The sequence below is a fragment of the Numenius arquata genome, chromosome 4 (assembly GCF_964106895.1).
Source record: "Numenius arquata chromosome 4, bNumArq3.hap1.1, whole genome shotgun sequence".
Taxonomy (NCBI): domain Eukaryota; kingdom Metazoa; phylum Chordata; class Aves; order Charadriiformes; family Scolopacidae; genus Numenius; species Numenius arquata.
The window spans coordinates 2,202,393-2,224,002 of NC_133579.1; the positions used below are offsets into that span (position 1 = coordinate 2,202,393).

Sequence of the window (21,610 nt, forward strand, 5' to 3'; positions counted from 1 at the left end):
CATTCCTGACCCCAGAAAAGGTGTGTACATGAGCTCAAGAGCCAACTCCACTCTCCCCAAGAATGGGTTTCTGTGTGCGAGATTATCTCAGAGAGGAACCTACACAATTACTTAAGGGCAAGAGGTCCCAGTTTAAGGCTCATCATAAGGTAAATACCCTACTTCTTTTTATGTTAGACTTTAAATCTGTCCCATTGGTGCTTTCCAGGGTTTTATTTACTACTGTTTATGGTGAGACTCATCACAGAGCGCTTTCCTTGAAGCAGCTTCATTAGGATTCTGCTCTGGAGGCCTCTAAGACAGTGTTAACATCAGCTTTCCTTGGTCACTGCACTCCCACGTCAATCATAAGGAGGGGTCTAATAACAGACACTCCACAGAGTCATCAGTTCATCACATACATTAGAGGGAAGGAAGGGAATGAAGTAATAGGGAGGTTAGAATTGAGCTAATCACAATTTTTGGCAGTTTCCATTGAAAAAAATAAGCAGAAGACTAAAACCAGATTTTATTTCAATTGAAATTTTTCAATTTTCCTTTTTAAAGTGTCTGTGATACTATCTCTCAGCAACTGTCTCGCAAACCAGAATTTAAATACAAGCATATAAGGACAGGTATCTTTTTATCTACGCTATAAATTTTCACACCATACATTTCATTCAATCATTAATTTTGATTTAGGTTTAATCACTAAAACTTTGATGAAAAGTAGTGAATAAAAAGTTTCATGATGAAAATAATCAGAAATATGATTAAATAAATAGTTGCTGCTGTGTAAGGATTGAATTCACCCAATTACCCTGCCTATCCCACAGAACCACAGAATGATATGGGGTTGGAAGGGACCTCTGGAGATCTTCTAGACCAACCCCAACTCAGGGCAGGCTGATCAATCACCAGATAACCCCAACTTCAAAATGTTATGAGATATTTGGAATGAATTAGATGGCAAAAAACCCCTGTACATATATATTTTGCGTTTGCAGCAAATTACACCCCGTATCTTACTTTTCTCCCCGATGCACGTCCCATGCAATAAAGCCACTCCAGAACAGTCAGCTGGCCAGGAAATTCTCTGTGTGTGCCACAGAAGAAAAGAATCATTCATTTGTTTTCAACCTTTAACACCTAAATCCCCTAGTTTTAAAGCCAGATATAAAAACTACCTGGCATGGATGTTGTACACACATAGTTGGCGTAGTTTATTGTCAGAAAACACTGCCTTTTATCCTGCCAGCCAAATTCTACATTGATCCATGGGTTTTTTTGGATAAGAAGGAGGTCATGGAGCAATATTGACCAATAGATATACAGTACAACTTAACATTGCTGCTTCTTCATCAAGCCTAAGTTTGAGTTCAAATGTGCTCAAATATACAGTGACTATAGCTGTCAATGGAGCCAGTTATTTCAAAGCTATTTCAGGTATCTCAGTGCCAAATTGCAGTCCACAGTGTGGAAGTACACTAAGAAGATTACCAAGATAAAGCTTAATTTTTTCTTCATTTTAATTATTTAAGTGTTGTTTTAGAGGGTGAGGGAGTAAATCTCCAAACGATGACATATTCAGATGTAAAAACATCTGTCAAGTGTAAATTGCATGTAGCAGTCTAATTTCAGTATTCATCATCCAGCTGACTCATTTTTTCATCAAAGCCACCGCTTCCTGAAGTGTCTGTAATAGAAGTTAGAATTAAAATAAAACCTATCCTAAGTTACATCAAAGTTCTGAAATACTCTGGAAGAAATGGCCCACTGTCCCAGTTCCAAAGAATTTCCTAGAGATCCAAGTCATTTTCTTGTTTTCCGGAGACTTTGAAAGGAAAAAAGGAAATAAAACACCAATAAACTCCTGAAGTCAATAAAAAAAAATATAGAAGGGATTGGAAGTCACAGTTACTCGCGTTTCCAACCCCTCCCAAGACAGAAGCGATATAACACAACTCCAAATCAATGTAGAAATGAAGAAGTTTTTCTCAATCTTCAGGATCCCTCTGATGATTTTTAATGAAAAAGGGGAAATTGATATCCTAATCTCCGATGCAATTTATATCTGACTAATCCAGTGATGCAAAAATTTTTTGGATGTCAATAAACTTCTGAAAACTAACAAAAAAAACTTGTAAAAGAAATCTGACAGACTGCAATCCCATAGCACAGAGTAAATGAGCTTAAAGGTATTTTTAAAGGTCATTTCTACAGTTACATGTAGTTGGAACTTAATTCAAAAGGTTTTCTGCTGTGTTGCCAACATGCCTAATCATTGCTTCAGAGACTGGATCCAGAACAGGGAGAAGCTGCTTTACATGAGTGATGCCACATTCACTTTTGTCCTTCTCTTCCAGTAGTTAGAATCAGAGACCCAAATTTCTTTCTGAAATTAATTATTCTGAGTGAAGTTATACAAAGAAAAACTGTGTTTGTTAATTCTAAGGATTAAAAAACTGTTATTTTTAAATGATTTTCATACCAATCCAATCATATTAGCTCCAAATAGAATGCATTTTATCATAGCTGTTCTGTGTTTGCTCACGCAGCAGGTTAAATGAAACAAACACATAAAATAATCTGTATAAAACCTGCTTCCTTACTGGAATTATTCTTGTGCTTGTAATAGCATTCCCGTGTTTCACTTAGACGATGGCAAGCTTTTGGCTTCAAACAATGAAGCATCTCCATATATATAGAAATACATCCACATACGTTATCATGTTTTGTTTCATAAAAATCAAAAGGCTTTTGTTCTCCTGGTGTTCCCTCCTTCCGTAGAGCAGCAGGGAAAAACACATAAAGCCAGAAAAGCAAATGTGTAAGGAAAGGTTTCCAAAACCACATAAAAATGCCCATTCAGAGCAAGTTACACAACAAAGAACTTCAAACAAATTTAGAACTAGTTAGTGAATCTTTAAAATGCCACACTGCTTGGCATTGTAAAAAAAAGCTAGAATAAACATGGAAGAATATGTAGAATCACAGCAACAGAGGCATTTTACATCCTACCAGAAACAGGCTTTAGTGAGAATGTCATTAGTGATATTAAAATCTTGGCTACTGAAGTACATGCTGAGCTGACAATAGTTCTGAGGCTTTAAACTTAGTTCAAAAACTTCTTCCACAACATTCACCATCATCAGCTGGTATTTTACAGATTTAAACTGAGGACATGTTTAAAACAACTTAACTCTTTGAAACAATTGGTACAGAAACGGTTGAACAGAAATCTCTGTACAGCTACAGGCAAGGCTCCTTTTGCTTGACGAAGTTCAACTTCCTTTAAGAAGTCTTGCTTCAAGTTCTTTTGTCAAGGAAATGCACCTGACACCCATTTTGACGGGCAATTCTTTGGTACCATGTGCGAGGTAATTCAACCTGTTTATCAAGAAAAAGTATTGCTCACATTGTTGGAAAACTACATGTGGTCTGCCTTTTGGATAAGGGATCAGGACAGGAAGGACATGGACCTGCTGGAGCAAGTCCAGAGGAGGCCATGAAGATGATCTGAGGGCTGGAGGACCTCTGCTGTGAGGACAGGCTGAGAGAGTTGGGGGATTCAGCCTGGAGAAGAGAAGGCTCCAGGGAGACCTTAGAGCCCCTTCCAGTCCCTAAAGGGGCTCCAGGAGAGATGGGGAGGGACTCTGGATCAGGGAGGGGAGCCATAGGATGAGGGGGAATGGTTTTAAACTGAAAGAGAGGAGATTTAGATGAGATCTCAGGAAGAAATTCTTTGCTGTGAGGGTGGTGAGACCCTGGCCCAGGTTGCCCAGAGAAGCTGTGGCTGCCCCATCCCTGGAGGGGTTCAAGGCCAGGCTGGATGGGGCTTGGAGCAACCTGGTCTGGTGGGAGGTGTCCCTGCCCAGGGCAGGGGGGGTCGATCTCGATGATCTTTAAGGTCCCTTCCAACCCAAACCATTCTATGATTCTATCATCAGGGTTGGCTTTCCACATTGAGACAGAGAGAGACACGGAACCTTAAATGACAGGAAATAATGAGTGATCACTCTTTGAAACGTGGAATTTCAGTCTGTGAAAACTTGATCCCATTACCTTACCTCTTTTCAATATTATGCTCAGGCATAGAATCCTTCCTAATTTCAGCTTACACAAATAACTATTTGTATCCAAGAAATGAACTTCTTTACAACAGCAGCCCTGCAGACGCTGACTTTATCTTGCAAGTCATTAGGCATGTTCCTCCCGTGGCATAATTCATCCACACGCAAAAACCCTTAGCTCAAGGTTTGGTGCTGCTCCAGACCTGATTTCATCATCTACTCTGCATAGTCCATCACTGACGAGATGGCATGGTCTATAACTCGGACACTCTGCTCTCCAAACCAGTACACCCACACAGTAAAACTGCAATTTCAAATTTATATTTGAGCCACTATGTAGAGCAGGAGCATTGGCTAAACTTTCAGCCCCTGCAAGCACCTATTTTACAGTAAGAGGAGAAAACATCTAGCTCTACATGCTTCAGCCTTGAAGTCTCAGTAGGGTTGTACACTTTAGTGTCCTCCTGTTTCAGCTTTGGAAAACAAGTTGCATATCATCTGGGTATCACAATTATTCACATTATTTCTGATGCATTTCTTAGAGTTGACACAGATGTACTAAGACACTCTCCTTCGTGAAGCCAGCAGCCCGGAACCGATGCTGATCTTTTAGACTGGGTTACAGCACCACCATGACTGAACTCAAAGTGGATTAGGTTGTTGGTTTGGTTTTGGTTTTGTTTTTTTTTTAATTTCGATCAGGAATGTGCTTTTGAAATGAAAGTCCTGATCACTCCCACTTACTGTGCATCACAGAGCACTCCTGGAGTACAAACTGGATCCTTTCCAGGTAAAACGCCAGGAGCTGTGCTCCAGGAGAGCATCTAACACTCTGCAGTTGTTCGTGGGTATTCAGTCAACACAAATTAGACCTAGTGCAAAATAAAAACCCCTGAAATGCAGACACTGTGAATGTCAAGTCCTCAGCCCCAATTCTTTTGTTCTCCAAAGAGAATGCTCCCCATTATGCTAGAACCAAGCCTAAAACCCAGGCGGCAGATTAAATGGAGTGGCAGTAGCATCTACTGACTCCAGCTGCCGACTCTTCTACCCCAGAAGCTGACTAGTTTTGCAGCAGGGATGATGCATGCTTTATGGATCTTCTGAACGCTTCTGGTTTACAACCTATCGCATTAAAATAAACCACAACTAACACCAGTTTAACTCTACAGACTGAAGTACAAATTGTGGTCTTTAACCTCTGTCAACACAGGGTTCCAGCAGTGTGTGGACTGAAACCAATGTTCTGCTGATGGAGGAGTTGATGTTTCAGTGAGGACACGACAGCTTAAATCACAACTCATCAATAGGGCGGGATTAACCTCCCCTGAATTTAAACAGCCTCAAAGCAGATACCTACACCTAAGCTAATCATCTAAATTACCTTTGCAGTTACATAGACAAATAAGCATCTACGGAGGGAGATAATTTTAGCTGCCCACCTTTAATTGAGATCAACTGTGTGTTGGTAATTCTCGTTTTTCCCTACTAATTATAAAGGAAACTGGCTGAAAGGCAGACATCGACACCACAGATTTCAAAAGCTCAGGGAGATGAATCCCACCACTTGTGTTGTGTGAGCGGTACATCAAAATAGGACGTGGTCACCCAAGGCAGACCAGCACAAGCGAGTCCACCAGTCACACCAACTGGTATTGCAACACGACTGGCAAGCCCAGTAGTTCAAAAACTGTTTTTCCAGTAAAATAATTTTAAAAAAAAAGTGATAACATATTAAGTGGAGAGATTTTCATATATGTAGGAAGGTAGAAAAAAATTCAGATGGGATGGGACTATATGGAAAGAAAAAACAAGTGAAAATTTAAACTCAGTAAAGATGGAAAAGTAAGTACAGTGGGCACCATTGAAAGTAAACATTTACCATGGCATAGTATAAATACCTCCTTGCTGTATACATTCTAAATATAGGGAGAGAGTGGTAAAGTAAATACCACAGTACACTATGGGTATTTACTTTTTAATAGAATCTACTATATTCTTTATGGCTAATGACACTGAGAAGTAAAAAAAAAAAAAAAAAAAAAGGAAAGATGGAACATAGAATGAGAAATGACATGAACAAATAAGCCAGAAATACAGTTAAGAACTAGAAATCCACTGCATGGTACCAGCACAGAAGGACAGAACGGTACAAATGAAAATTACTGCAAGATACTGGCATGACTGCAGTTTGTCTGTCCTCCTTCACCGAGCCAGAATCAAATATATGTGTATTATCCACATTTTTTTAATTAAAAGTAATAACTGTAGTTTCAGAATAATATTTACTGTAATTTTCTACTAGAGTTTTATGACTGTAAGAGTGAAGAGGATTTCCTTGGTATGCAACCTAAGCCTCCTGCCCTGCGACGCGAGCTGGTGTTCCATTGCCAAGAAAAAAGAAATCACTCTCTTTCCTGTAACAACTTTTATTTATTTCCCAGGTTAAACAAATTCAGCTGCTTCGTTCCTACAATCTTCCTCATAAATCACACATTCTGTGTTTAAAAAAATCAATCCCATTAATCTTACTCATTCTCTCTAGAATGACTAGACCATTCTTAAAAAATGGCCAAAACTGGACGTTGCATTTCAGACACGGTCTCACCAGATTCACACACAGAAGTCTCCTTTCAAAGATTGCTGCCTCATTATTTTTTAACTCAGTGCACCTCCTGCATCTTTTTATTGCAGTGTCACCTCTACATTTTACTCCCTGTATTTGACCTGTTTGATTTCTTCTTTACTCCACGCCTTACAGTTAAATTTCATCATGGTGATTCCAGGCCGTTACTTCCACTTGCGAAGTTCTTCCAATTTGATTGTGGTCTCTAAAACAACCACAACCTCTGTCCATATTAAATGTATTTTGCAGTTTTAAAGTGTATTCGTTGCTCACACAAGTAATGACCTACGTGCTTAACCAAAAAGGGATGGGCTCCAACAGCATCAGCGCCTTCAATCTTCTGTCAATTTTCACACACAAAAATGTTGGTGTGAAGACTCTCCAGAGTTTTCTCCAGAACTTTCCAGAGTAAAAAATAGGACACCTACTACTTCCCTCTGATACACTATGCTGGTTAAGGATTGAGTCAAAAAAAAAGGTAAATTAGAGGTGTCACCTTGAGTGCTGTGTCCAGTTTTGGGCCCCTCACTCCAAGAAAGACATTGAGGTGCTGGAGCGTGTCCAGAGAAGGGCAACGGAGCTGGTGAGGGGTCTGGAGCACAAGTCTTGTGAGGAGCGGCTGAGGGAGCTGGGGGGTGTTCAGCCTGGAGAAAAAGAGGCTGAGGGAGGACCTTCTCGCTCTCTACAACTCCCTGAAAGGAGGGTGTAGCCAGGGGGGGTTGGTCTCTTCTCCCAAGGAACAGGCGATGGGACAAGAGGAAACGGCCTCAAGTTGCACCAGGGGAGATTCAGATTGGATATTAGGAACAATTTTTACATGGAAAGGGTTCTTAAGCCTTGGAATGGGCTGCCCAGGGCAGTGGTGGAGTCACCATCCCTGGAGGTATTTAAAGGACGGTTAGACATAGCGCTTGGAGAGATGGTTTAGTGATGGTTTGTCAGTGGTGGGTTGATGGTTGGACTCTATCTGAAAGGTCCTTTCCAACCCAGGCAATTCTATGATTCTTTGATTCTATGACATGATCTCTTCTTGATGAAGACACATTGGCCATTTCCATGGGCTTGGCTTTCAGTTACGCTTCAGTAAGGCATCTTCAGCTGTACCAAAGCTGCTGAAGGAAGTCCACAGAAACTAATGATAATTAGCACATCTGAAAAGTCAGTAACTTGCACAAAATTCAGATGTTTACCTTCAGTCATTTGAGTTTGAAATAAATGTGGCCTCTGTACTAGCCAAAAGTCCCTTAAAGGACACAGCAGAGTGACCACAAAAACTCAGGAGTAAACATCAGGCAACTCTCCTTGAAAATAAAAAACCCAGCCATACTAACTAGCACTGCTATATACTTTAACACAGAGGATAGCTAAAATTGTTAAACTTTCCAGTACCAAGAAAGTCAGGCATCCATTTTCCACTGGAGGACCACTGCCTATCCAGAAATGAAATAGGAAGGAACTTCCATGCTGGTAGACAAGAGTTTATAGAGCTTTAAACTGGGCAGAGGTCCCTGAGTAGACCTTGAGGTTTCAGCTACTCTTTTGGAAAAGAGTAAAAAGCAGGAAAACCGTGGCTTTTACCTGGAAACAGGAAAGCGGTATGAGGCCAAAAATATTGTTCCCGAACAGCGAATAAATCGCACCAATATTTAGAAGCATCTCCCTCTTACAGTTTCATATGTTTGAGCTTTTTGTGTTCAAAAAGTAAAACCAGGAATAGGACCCAGCAGACATGACTAATCACATTTAATTCTGTGTGTACTCTAAGCACGATAAAAAAACCTTGCTGGAATATTCAGCTTTCCAAGGTGTTCTGAAACAGTACATTTACTTTGCTCCTTTTTAAAAGCAGCATATAAAGACTTTCTATTAGAACATGACTAAAAAAAAAAAAAAAAAAATCACCTATTCACTGCTGTATCCTGCCACGAATGGAAGAGAAGCAACAGCGATGTGAGAGCTGATCTTGATTTCTGCGTTTTGTCCATTGTCAAAGCATGAATCACACACATTCATTACAAATAGTATTCATAAATATTTATAGCTAATTACACATTGACCAGAGCACGAGGTCCTCCCCTCATATCCCCGTAGTGATTACCACGATAAACTTGCTGTAACTGATTGCTTTCATACGGCAGTTTTAGAGATGCTACAGAATTTCCTGGACTTTGAACATGAATTAGCCGCAATGTCTCAAATATGTGTCACGGTGAATGTTGGCTTTTAAAAGGTGACCACTGTGATCTGACATAAGTGAACTGAACTTACTGCCAGAGAGCACCCATTGATTATGCGTGACTTGGCACTACCGTTAGCAATATGTTTAAATAAAATCTAAAAAAAAAAAAAAAAAAGAGAGTTGGAAAATGTATTAAAAGAAATTCCTGACTATCTGGAGATCCAACAAAGGTTGAGACATATATATTATGATATGTATCAGGCAGCCAAGATTCTGGTTTTAATGAGTTAACAGTTTCATTAAATGAGTCTATTTATCTTCCTTCATAAGAAAGTAAAAATTGTCCTTCACTATATGGACAGAAGATAATATTCTTAATGAATCACGTTTTCCTAACTATGATACTCTACTTAAGCCAAATCTAAGGTTGAGGACTATATTTATAGATAACAAGATAAATGCGTATCTCGCATTTTCAATGAAATTATGTTAATAAATGATTTTTTTCTCAATTAAAAAAAATTAAGGAAGATTCCCAGGCAGATATCATAAAGATGAGAGGCTACCTGGAGTAACTTCTATAAATTTCATTCTTTCTACTTTTGGTTCGTATTGCGTATTTAAGCTCTGATTTTGCCAGTACTGATAAATTTTTAATAATATTTTCGATATGGGGGAGGATGAAGAAGTTCTCTGGCAGCAAAAATAAAAGATGAACAGTGTCTGTCCTGTGTTAGTAAGTATTTTATTTTGGGAAGGCTCCCTTAAACTTTGAGACAGTGAAGCCTTTCTGTTACTTTCCACTTTCAGTTTCTTTACTTGGAGTTGCTCAGTTGTTGTTGGCATTACATCAATAAAAGTCATAACGCGGACTTATCCACTTGCCTTCTTGGCCACTTCACATCGCACAATCCTCTGCTAAAACTGCCAGAGAGAATAAGAGGATCAGCCAACGTCACCGCCTTCTTTGCCGCAGTGTCAGTGGCCTTTGAGCACAGGGAAGGGAGCTGAAGAGCTTCCACCAACCTTTGAAGTGGAGCAGGAAAGAGGAAAACCAGCGAGAAAGCCAGGCAGGTTCCCTCGGAAAAGAGCTGCTCTGGTCTTGGCACCCAAAGCACTCTCCAGCCACTGAAGGGATTCCACAAACCAAAGTCCTCTGCTTGGAAGAAACGGGAATTGTTTTTAATCAAGCGTCCCTGAAGAGTTTTGGCAAAATGGGCAAGACACAATAAATAGAGACATGAAAAGGTTTTATCAGAAAGGTCTACAAAATTTAACAGGGCACAGAAAAATTCACCAAAATGCCGAAGTCCACTACAAGGTTTTCCTCTGTGTTGCCTAATGCTGTTTCATTTCTCTTAAGTACACTACAGATGAAAAAAATCCCAGCTGGGCATTGATACATCCAGACTTATGCAGATCACAGGATCTAAAAGCATCACAGAATAGCCAAAAACTTATTACAATCCCTATTCTGTCACTACAATAACTCTGTCACTACTATCAATACAAGAGCTCTATCCACCAGTAGGTTCATAGGATCCAAAGTCCAGTGATCACAGAATCACAGAATTGTAGGGAGTTGGAAGGGACCTCTTGAGATCATCCCGTCCAACCCCCTGCCACAGCAGGGTCACCCACAGCAGGTCCCACAGGAACATGTCCAGGAGGTTTTGAATGTCTCCAGAGACAGAGACTCCACCACCTCTCTGGGCAGCCTCTTCCAGGGCTCTGCCACCCTCACAGGAAAGAAGTTCCTCCCCATGTTTAGATGGAACTTCTTATGTTCAAGTTTGTGCCCGTTCCCTCTTGTCCTGTCCCTGGGCACCACTGAAAAAAGACTGGCCCCATCCTCCTGACACCCACCCTTTCAGTATTTATAGGCATTGATCAGATCCCCCCTCAGTCTTCTCCAGACTAAAAAGACCCAAGTCATAGATTCATAGATTGGTCCAGGCCGGAAGGGACCTCCAAAGGTCATCTAGTCTGACCTCCCCGCAGTCAGCAGGGACACCCCCAACTAGATCAGGTTGCCCAGGGCCTCGTCGAGCTTCACCCTGAATATCTCAAGGGAAGGGGCCTCAACCACCTCCCCGGGCAACCTGTTCCAATGTTCCACCACCCTCAGAGTAAGAATTTTTTCCTAATATCCAATCTAAATCTCCCCTTCTCCAACTTAAAACCATTTCCCCTCGTCCTGTCTCTGCAGGCCTTTGTAAACAGACCCTCCCCAGCCTTCCTGTAGGCCCCCCTCAGGTACTGGAAGGCCACTATTAGGTCGCCCCGGAGCCTCCTCTTCTCCAGGCTGAACAACCCCAGCTCCCTCAGCCTGTCCTCATAGGAGAGGTGCTCCAGCCCCCTGATCATTTTAGTGGCCCTCAGCCTTCCCTCATCAGAGGGATGTTCTAGTCCTCTCATCATCTTAGTATCCCTCTGCTGTCCCCTCTCCAGCAGTTCCCTGTCCTACTTGAACTGGAGTACCATGTCCAGTTCTGGGCTCCCCAGATGGGGCCTCACCAAGGCAGACCAGAGGGGGAGGATGACCTCCCTCCACCTGCTGGTCTGTATTTAAATAGATGAGGGCTTTGTCTAAGGAAAAATTAAGAAAAATCTAAATGAGAAATATTTACAGTCATTCTTAATTTTCTTCTCCTGAAGCCTTCATGAAGTTACTGAAAGGGAGGGGCAAAGCTTCAAGCCTCCCAAAAATATAAGGACCCACAGAAGTCACTGGTCAGTCATGGTTTTGAAAAGAATTATATGGTACCAGCACTTTCAACACATCACTACTAAGGTTTTCAAACTAAGACCTTCAGAGGTATTACACCAACACAAAGTAAGAATCAATAAAAATATACTACTTTCTTTTTTTCCTGTGAACAAAGTATGGATCCAATAATGCTGCCAGATACACACCCATAATTGTCCCTAAGAACCCTGCAGCTATACCAAATGAATTATTCTAATCTAAGTATAACTGTTTGTAATATACAGAACTAACAATTTCCACCATCCAAATAATAATGATTACTTTTAAAGCGCTGACCACGTTCAGCATGAAAAAAAGTCTCGGTATTCATGAATAGGTTCAGATTTATTAAGGTGCAATGTTGCCAATGAAATTATTGGGGAAAAAAGATAATGTTTTTGCAAACTCAGTCCATGATATACAATATGCTTACAAATAAGAGGCATTTAAAAAAATAAAGAGGTTAGGAAGTTGTAGGGTTATGGTACCTAAAATAAGTATTTCAAGCTTTATTAACACTTTACAATCGAGTAAGAATTTATTCATAAGGCAATAAAACCCTTTCTAACTGAATAAAGTAGAATAAGGTTTTTCACATCAAACTGGTCTGAACAACAAACCAATTTACTGATTCCCTGATTTGGTCACAGTCTCTTGTATGATACTTATTTAAGGGTGGGGTTGATGGATGCAGAGCGCATAAGGCCGTCTAAAGTCAATCTGTCCAATTAATGATACTAACCACCAAAAGAACATATCGCCTTATATTTTCCAAGATTATTACATATATTGACAAACTCTTGTGCACACCAAAAAGATGTTCCTTACTCCTTTCTTTTCTAGGATGTGACTGTGTACAGGACCTGGCAGGGTACACGTACAGCCAGCAGGCATCTGCCATACAATTTCGTAACAAACCTCAAGAAAGGTTTTATTTCTTTTTTCCATGGAAGTCAATGTTGCCAACTCAAAAACTCTCTCAGAACTGAAGGAAAAGGTCTAGGAAAGAATGACCTAAGATGCAGTCATGAGGTCGTATAAGGCCAGTGCAGAGGAGTTAACTGAATTTGCTGGCCTGCTGGTCCCTACAGAGGGGCTTGTGCAGGTTCTCGGGCCAGAATCCTTCTACACAGAGGATACGGCCAGAATCCTTCTACACAGAGGATACAAGAGACACGAGGAAAGTTGGAGGGTCCACACCAGACTTAGGAAACATTAGGTGAAACTGAAAATATTAACAGTATCAAACTGCCAGGACCAGACAATATCCTTCAAGAATTTGGTTGATGATGGAACTGTTGAATTACTGCATGGTTCACGACCTCTCTTAAAATGGCCTCATTACCAGAGTAACAAAAAACAACGCATGGGTGTTAATATTTTAAAAAGCTTCCAGTAGATTCTGAGCAACCGCAGACTAAAAACTGACATCCATTGGGATGATTTCATAGGACAAGTTAAAAAACATTAAGTACATGGACAATATGAATCCCTCCCAAATATATTACACTTTGAAGGTGTCAACAACATGTGGAAAAGGGTTAAGTGCAGTCAAGCTTTCTACAAAGTTCCTGTTATTTAAAAATAAATAAATTAATAAAATTAAACTGTCACGAGATAAAGAAAAAAGTGACGAAAGACAGAAACCAGATTTAAGAATAAGAAATCACTTTTTAAGTTCCCTGAATGATGTGTCCATAGTTTTCTGCTATATACCTTCCTCACAACCGCCCAAGAAAAGGAATACAAGACAGCATTAGCTACTTAAGGCCGTTAAAAAAGATAGGAAAATAAAAGATAGAGAGAGAAGATTCACTAATACTAATTGCTTGGAAGACAAAATGCTAGATTACATTCAATGTCAACACATGCAAAATAATGAGGACATTACTGGAGATTACACCCGCTGTCCGTACACTGCAGTGTCGTAAATGACCTATTAGTGCCTTGGGAAGATCTTGGAGCCATTGTGAACTGCTCTATGAAAATGCTGGCTCTAGTTTAGCCACAGTTAAAAAGCAAGACTGTTAGAAATCAGGAATTAAAAAAAAAAAGAACAAAAATGAAAAAATACAACTATATCAATTTGCAGTATGCCATAACTATCAGTAGTTTGTTTTTTTTCCCCTTTCAATTAAAAGCAAAATAGTAGAACCGTAGCAGGTAGCAAAGGAAAACAAAATGGAATAGCTTTTCAGATAGAATAATTTCCTCAGTGATCACATCTTTTTCAGCTGAAGAGTCCTACTTACTTCAAAAGTGTTCTTTCTCACAATAAAGAAAAACAAGGTGTCAAATGAAATAGCAGGTTTAAAGCAAAAAAAAAAAAAAAGTACTTTTTCACACAGTGCATAACTGAATTTATAGAGCTTTGATGCTCTGTGATGTCATGATTGATGCCATGATTCAAAGAATACAAATGGACTCAAAAGCATTCAGACTCATAAAAAACTCCTCTAAGACTACTGGACACAAAGAGTACAAGAGCAGATTCAGGAAGTCCCTACGCTGCTGTTTGCTGGAAGCTGGGAGGTTCCATTGCAGAAGTTCCTCTGTTCACATGCTCTATCCTCATCCTCTCTGCCCAGGAATCCACCACTGCTCAGCACCAGCACCACAGCACCTGGGAAGATGAACTTTCCACCCAGTAAGTTCAGCCAGACAACCATGAGAACGTTCTGTTCATTAGGACATCTACTGTGAGCAGTAACTTTAGGTCTCTGAACTGTGAAAGCCCAGTCACCTTTTTATTTTTCAAGGGAAAGTGTACAGCTGCAGAGAAAAATCAGTAATTCAATCATTCAATCTTGTTTTCCCTTTTTTTTTTTTTTTCTTCAAATAGAGCCAAGATCTTATAAGCAGGAGACCATCCTCAAAAGCTTTTATCTTCTGCACAACTTAAACTAGAATCATAGGTTTGGGTTGGATGGAACCTTAAATATCATCCAGTTCCAACCCTCTGCCCTGGGCAGGGACACCTCCCACCAGACCAGGTTGCTCAAAGTCCCATCAGTTCTCTCAAAGATAAGGCTGGACTTTCCAAGTAAGGCCATACAACCAACAGCTTCTATCCAAAGTGTGTTCCTTCATCCCTCCCATTCCTTAGCTGTGCATTCCTGCCCTCTTTTAGCACCATTGGTACTCATCTGAGTCAGCCGTGTGAGAAGCCAGTTCCATGACTCAGACTGGAAAAAATTATTAAATAATTAAAAAACTAAAATCTGATTCTTTAAGTACTTAGATCCTATGAAGACAGGCTGAGAGAGTTGGGGTTGTTCAGCCTGGAGAAGAGAAGGCTCCGGGGAGACCTTAGAGCCCCTTCCAGTCCCTAAAGGGGCTCCAGGAGAGATGGGGAGGGACTCTTGATCAGGGAGGGGAGCCATAGCAAGAGGGGGAATGGTTTTGAACTGAAAGAGGGGAGATTTAGATGAGATCTCAGGAAGAAACTCTTTCCTGTGAGGGTGGCGAGACACTGGAACAGGTTGCCCAGAGAAGCTGTGGCTGCCCCATCCCTGGAGGGGTTCAAGGCCAGGCTGGATGGGGCTTGGAGCAACCTGGTCTGGTGGGAGGTGTCCCTGCCCAGGGCCAGGGGTTGGAACTCAATGATTCTATGATTCTAGGGGATAATCTCATTATCAACTCCGATACATGTCAGTGGGACCAAAGCACTTTCAGCTGGAGTTCCCTGTTAGGTTGGCTCAGTTGTGACACAAAGAGTGGAACGAGACTCCGGAGACTCCACTGCCCTTCTTCCAGCTCCAAGCACCCTTGAACATTTTAGACTTCCCAACCATATGACAGACTTCTAGAGAGAAAGAGTGTTATCAGTGAGGCACCTGGACCTTGGATTCAGTAAGACATAAAACTCCCTTCCACAGGCAGATCCAGCTCTGTTTACACGGAAAGGTTTCACTAGCACAAGGGGCAGCTCATAGTGACACGACTGTGCCCACAGCAGGCTTTTTTGCCAGCATGTCTGTGCTAATAAAGCACTCCAAAAGCACACAGAAGTACTTCAGCTGTGCCTATCTATCTTGCTAAACACTAGGCAGATTGTTTCCCTGTTCTGGAGCACTGGAACTCACCTTTGGTAAGGCCTGATGTATCACATTGCAAAGATTTATTTACTTTTAGTGGTATGGGTCTATCTGATAGAACTCTTTTTTTAATTAAGCATCCTCATTTATCCCCATCCTTTATTTTACAAGAAATAGCCAAGTACAGTTTTAATACCTGGGTGTTTGAATTTTCTGTCAGTCACAGAATTGATCCAGGGGTCCCAGACCCTTGGAAAACCAGATCTAAAAGTGCTTATTTATTTGTCTGGAAAAGTGGAATTTGTCCATCCTATTATTTTTCTAGATGAATATTAATAAAGTGACTATTAAGTGCTAAAACAGGCACTTGCTTTAATTATGGACAAAAAAGCTAGCACTAATAGTTATATAGCTACAGTATCTGTCAGAAGGTATGAAATGAAAGAACAGAGTTTGCCTCAGTAATTTATTTCTTGGATATATGCACTATGATAAGGACCAGATATTAGTTTTTCCAAAGGAATCTCTTTGGACAGAACAAATCATGCTTCCTTAATGAACTATATAAAATTTATTGCCTGTTCTTTGCTGTTCAGTCTGTGCCTCCACACCTCAGTTACAATTTGTACTCAGAGTTTGCTCTTATTACACAATAAACCAGCCCCGATTCCTTTATGACACAGACTCACAGAATGCTATGGAGTTGGCAGGGACCTCTGGAGATCATCCAGTCCAACCCCCTGCCAGAGCAGGGTCACCCACAGCACGTTGCACACCTCAGGGCGGCGGACAATCACACAACCACAAATTGTATCATAAAAAAATATATATATGTGTGCAAACAAGCAATAGTTTCACTATTTCCTCCTTTTCAAGCAGCAGAGGGCTCTCGCAGTCTCCTAAACCATCCTCTCTTGCTTCCCAAAACTGACTCCTACCTGCTGCCCCCCAGGTGCAACCTCTCTTCCCACTCCTAGGCTCAGTCTTTTAAAATAGCCTTTTAGCACATTTCTGCCCTCTAAATCCCTCTCTATAAACTCTTGCTCCCGATTTTCCTCTGCCCAGAGAGTCACGGTTCTTCCCCTAATCACATCTACTCATCAAACGCCCATTCCCTCCACACCACCAATTCCTCAGCATCTCCTCGACCAGAATCCCAGACTCTCAGCCCTACTCGTGGGTCCCTGAACATGTCTCCATTCCTTTGGCCTGACCCTTCACACTCACAAATCCTAAACTCTTGCCTATCTCAATCCCTGATTCCCTTGGATATAATGACAAAATTGAGTCCCGCTCTCTTGAGAGCGTCTGTCCTGTTCCGCATAAGAGGACACAAGGATGTGTCCTCTGTGTTAAAATTGGATAATGTCTTTTCCATGCTACTTGTGTTCTGGGTAAGGGGTCATTGGGGAGCACAGGAAAAACAACAACAACAAAATTTGTTCCAGTTGTAGACCTCACACAAAATCTAGGCCAAAGTGTGTGTGGCGCAGGAGGAATCTTTGAAGGATACAGCTGCTAGGAATCTAACTCCAATGAGTACATCCGAATTCTTCTTTCCAAGATATATAACACAAGCAAGTGTAGAATGGCATTAGGAACAGAAAAAGGCGCATAACTGAAAAATCAAAGTTAAAGTTACCCTTTCGTACAATCTCACCACAAAGTTTTGCGGTGTTTTAACATGGAAAAACAATAGTCTTCCCTATTTTCATTTTACAAAAAAGGCTGGACACTTCTTTAAGTTTTCCAGAAATAAATCAACTTGAGTTCTTGGGAACAAAAATGTAACCTCTGTTACAACAAGGTCTAAAGAAGTCAGAACAGAAAACAAAGCTTAAGGGCACGCGCAGACAATCGTAACCGAAATGGTTTCAGATATCACAGAATGATATGGGGTTGGAAGGGACCTCTGGAGATCATCCAGTCCAATCCCCTGCCAGAGCAGGGTCACCCAGAGAAGATCCCACAGGAACGTGTCCAGGCAGGTTTGGAATGCCTCCAGAGAAGGAGACTCCACCACCTCTCTGGGCAGCCTCTTCCAGGGCTCTGCCACCCTCACAGCAAAGAAGTTCTTCCTCATGTTTAGATGGAACTTCTTACGTTCAAGTTTGTGCCCGTTCCCTCTTGTCCTGTCCCTGGGCACCACTGAAAAAAGACTGGCCCCATCCTCCTGACACCCACCCTTTCAGTATTTATAGGCATTGATCAGATCCCCCCTCAGTCTTCTCTTCTCCAGACTAAAAAGACCCAAGTCCCTCAGCCTTTCCTCATCAGAGAGGTGCTCCAGGCCCCTCACTATCTTTGTAACTCCCCCTTTGTTTGGGGATGGAATATAGTAACTAATTCTCTGATGGCTCTTAGTCTAATAGAGTAACATTCATACAGGTAAACTTAAGTTAAACTACTTTTATTGATGATTTAAGCAAGCATGGTTTCTCCAGGACACATATATGCTCAGTTCAATCCCATCTCCAAGCTGAGAGAGGACATCACTCCAAGATATCTAGATCTGGACCATGGGAGAGATATCTACATCTTGAAATGTGTTAATACCATCCTCTGTCATAGCCTTACAGTGGGGAGCGTCAGGAAACCTGGTATAGACAACCCAGCCTATAGTAATGCTATTTCTCTGGTGCCTGCACAGATAAATAAATAACACACGGTGTGGACACATGAAAAAGATTTGACCTTTTCTGCAGAAACAAGAATAGAGAATAAAAGCTGCCCACTCTTGTCAGAGCTCTGGGCTTCTTAAAAGCTCTAATGACTTGATTCGATCTAATTAGCAAGGAGAGATAGAGTTGGCCTTGAACTATGGCACAAAACCAAAGCTCAAAACCATGGGAGATTTAAGTCTCCTAATAATAAATCAAACATAGAGGCTTCTTAAGGGAAAAAAAAAAACACAAACAGAAATTATGTATTACATTATTAATCTGTTAAATGCAGGAACACACAGGACTCCAGCAACACACGCCAACTTAAATAGAGGACTTTGTTACAGGAGTGTCTTTTTGCTCAGAAATTCCATCCAACCTACAAACATGGGAGAGAATCCATGGTATTTTGAAACCTCATCGGTCACTACTCTTCTTAGATGGTAACTTCATAGGCCACGATCAACAATTTTGAGTAACCTAATTTTGGAAATTGACCTCTTACACTGAGGAACTGCCGCCTGAATTCAGCTGTGAGAGATTAAACCCATTAGTATCAGTAGAACATGACCCTTGATTCCCAAACAGGGGCTACCATCTCACAGTTCACCCCTGCAGAAAAGAAAGGCAAACAAGTATCAAGTGCTTTAAATGAGAAAGCAAGCAAGCCGAGACTGAAAGTAGATTGGTTTACAAAGTGACAGCAACTATTCTAAGAACATTTCTTTCTGCACGTCACTATCAGTTTTTCCTTACCATATATTCCATATTGGAAGCTGGTGGATACACCTGACCCCGTAATTTATTATGAAGATCCAAGATACTCTGCATATCACTGTCTGTGATAGCCCTTTTCCCTCTCTGCTTGGCGATCCACCACTCACCATCTTCATCCATGTACTTTTCCAACAGTTCCTCTAAGAGCGTGGCATTGGGAAGAACCATTGCAGAAACTGCTTGAGCTATGAATAGCAAGGTGGTTACTCTGAGCCACTCCTGTACTACATACTTCATGATGAACGACCTCAGAAATGCCCAGCAGTTAGCTCCAAGACAAAGTCTTTCTTCCAGGTCTGTTGGCTGTAAATGCAGAAGAGAGAACAATGTAATTTGGAGGCTGAAGCACTGTCTGAACTTACTAAGCAGCAAAAGTCAAACTGGAGTTTGCACAGTGTTTGCCAGGGGTGGGGAAATCAGGATGTTATTTTATTTATTTTTTTTTACTCTATTTTTTTTTTTTTTGGCTTTTTACAGTGTTGCTGTGGGAAGATAGCTTATCTTCAACCTTAGGAACTCCAGTTGGTTTTCTATGGTACACTGGTATGCACATTTCACTGCCTGCACGCAAGAAAGCACGCTTTTCATAGCTACTTAAAAGGAGCCAGGCATCAAGGAAGATTAGGCTGCAGATAAGGTCTTCCAGTATCAGAATTTAAGAACCAGAAAAGCTAAAAGGTTTGCATTCATTGCCAAACTGGGAAAGAAAAACCAAACCAATGAAGTTGATATGAGATATCTCCTCCTACCGCATTTGAAACTAGGACTTCGCTTAAAGCTTTTGCTTTACGGTTTTCCCCAAACCTAATAAAACTCAAGGTATTCAGCTCTGCCAAGAAAACGGGGTGGAGGGGATGTGTGCATTCTGCCCACGAAACAAAGGAAAGCCCAGATAACTCTCAGAAAAGAGTAGTACCCGCTTCCAAGAACACAATATTCCACCGCCGCCTGGTACGAGACTCAGTGCTTTAGGTGGGAAAGCCTCGGGCGCTCCCTTATCCTGGGTGAAAAAAACCCGAATCCCGCCACACCGCCCGCCGGGCAGGAAACAAAAAGAGGCGGAGGGGGCAGACCCGGGCTCCCCCCGACGGGCCCCGGCCCCGCTCTCCCTGGGGCAGCCGCTCCCCCACCGGCCCCCGGCCTCCCCCCGCCGCGGGGTGGATGCTGCGGGGACACCCACCCCCCCCCCATCCCCAAAAACCGCCCTTACCCCTCCGGCGGCGGCTGCCTCCTCCCTCCGCGGCCAGCTCCGCTCCGCCGCCCACCTCCTCGCCGGGGCCGGGGGGCGCGGGCAGGGCCTGGCCCCGCTCGCTGGGCTGGGGGCGGGTGGGGACGCGTCCCGCAGCGGAGCCGGGGCGAGGGGCTGCCGCCGAGCGCCTCCCTCGCCGGCCTCCGGGTCGCCGGCCCGAGGAGCTCCGCGTTTCTCCTCCCGGCTCCCGCCCCGCCGGGCATTTATCGCGGGCGCACGGTGACGTGCGGCGGACACCCCTCCCCGGCACCCCCGCGGGGCGGGACGAGCCGAGCTCCGGGCACCGCGCCCGCCCCCCGGCCCCGCCATCCGCGCTGCGGCCCCGCACCCGCATCCCGCATCCCAACCCCCCGCCCCGCCACTCGGACCCCGTGTCCCGCACCCCGGCCCCGCCACTCGCACCCCCCCCCTCCAGCATCCCGCACCCCGGCCCCGCCACTCGCACCCCCCCCTCCAGCATCCCGCACCCCGGCCCCGCCACTCGCACCCCCCCCTCCAGCATCCCGCACCCCGGCCCCGCCACTCGCACCCCCCCCTCCAGCATCCCGCACCCCGGCCCCGCCACTTGGACCCCGCATTCCACATCCCGGCCCCACCACCCACACTACGGCCCCACACCCCGCATCCTGCCCCCCAGCCCCGCCACTGGCACCCCACATCCAGCATCCCAACACACCATCCACACCCCACACCCGGCATCCCGACACATCACCCGCACCCCACATCCAGGAGCCCGCACCCTAGCCCCGCCACCCACACCTCGCACCCCGCATCCCACACCCTGCACCCCACATCCCGCCCCCCAGCTCCACCACCCGCATCCCGGCCCTGCCACTCACAACCTACACCCCGCATCTCGCACCCCTGACCTGCCATCCCACCCCACATCCCACATCCCCCACCCACACCCCACATCCTGCACCCGAAACCCCTCCTGGGAAGGGCCGGATCCCGCAGCAGCTCCCCGGGCAGGTCCCGCGGGCAGCGAGGGTGGGCTGGCACCGCTGCCTCCGGCCAGAAGCTTGGCATTGGTCCTGCAAAAGCTGTTGCTCTGAAAAAGGTGGAGGGGCCCCCCCGTCCCCTGCCGCCTCCATCTGTGGGTAGCTGGGCAGAGGATGCTAAACCTCTGCTCTGCTCGCTCTGCTCCTGCTGAGACACAGCAAAAGGGGAAAAAGATGGGTGTTGGCACACGAGCTCCGCGAAAGCCCAGAAGGCGCGAATGTGGCAGGAGGTATCAGGAGAGGAATTTTATTGTGGATTCAGACCAGCCGCACGAGT

General features: G+C 43.4%; 1 protein-coding gene across 2 annotated transcripts in view; it reads right to left on the reverse strand.

Moving 5' to 3' along the window:
* The window catches only part of CRISPLD1 (cysteine rich secretory protein LCCL domain containing 1), a 41,171-nt gene extending 21,851 nt beyond the window's left edge, over positions 1-19,320 (reverse strand). For both annotated transcript variants that reach the window (XM_074146321.1, XM_074146320.1), the window contains exon 1: positions 19,063-19,320. In XM_074146321.1, the coding sequence (XP_074002422.1) occupies positions 19,063-19,320 (258 nt within the window). The remainder of the gene's footprint in view (positions 1-19,062) is intronic.
* Between the last annotated feature and the right edge of the window lie 2,290 nt (positions 19,321-21,610).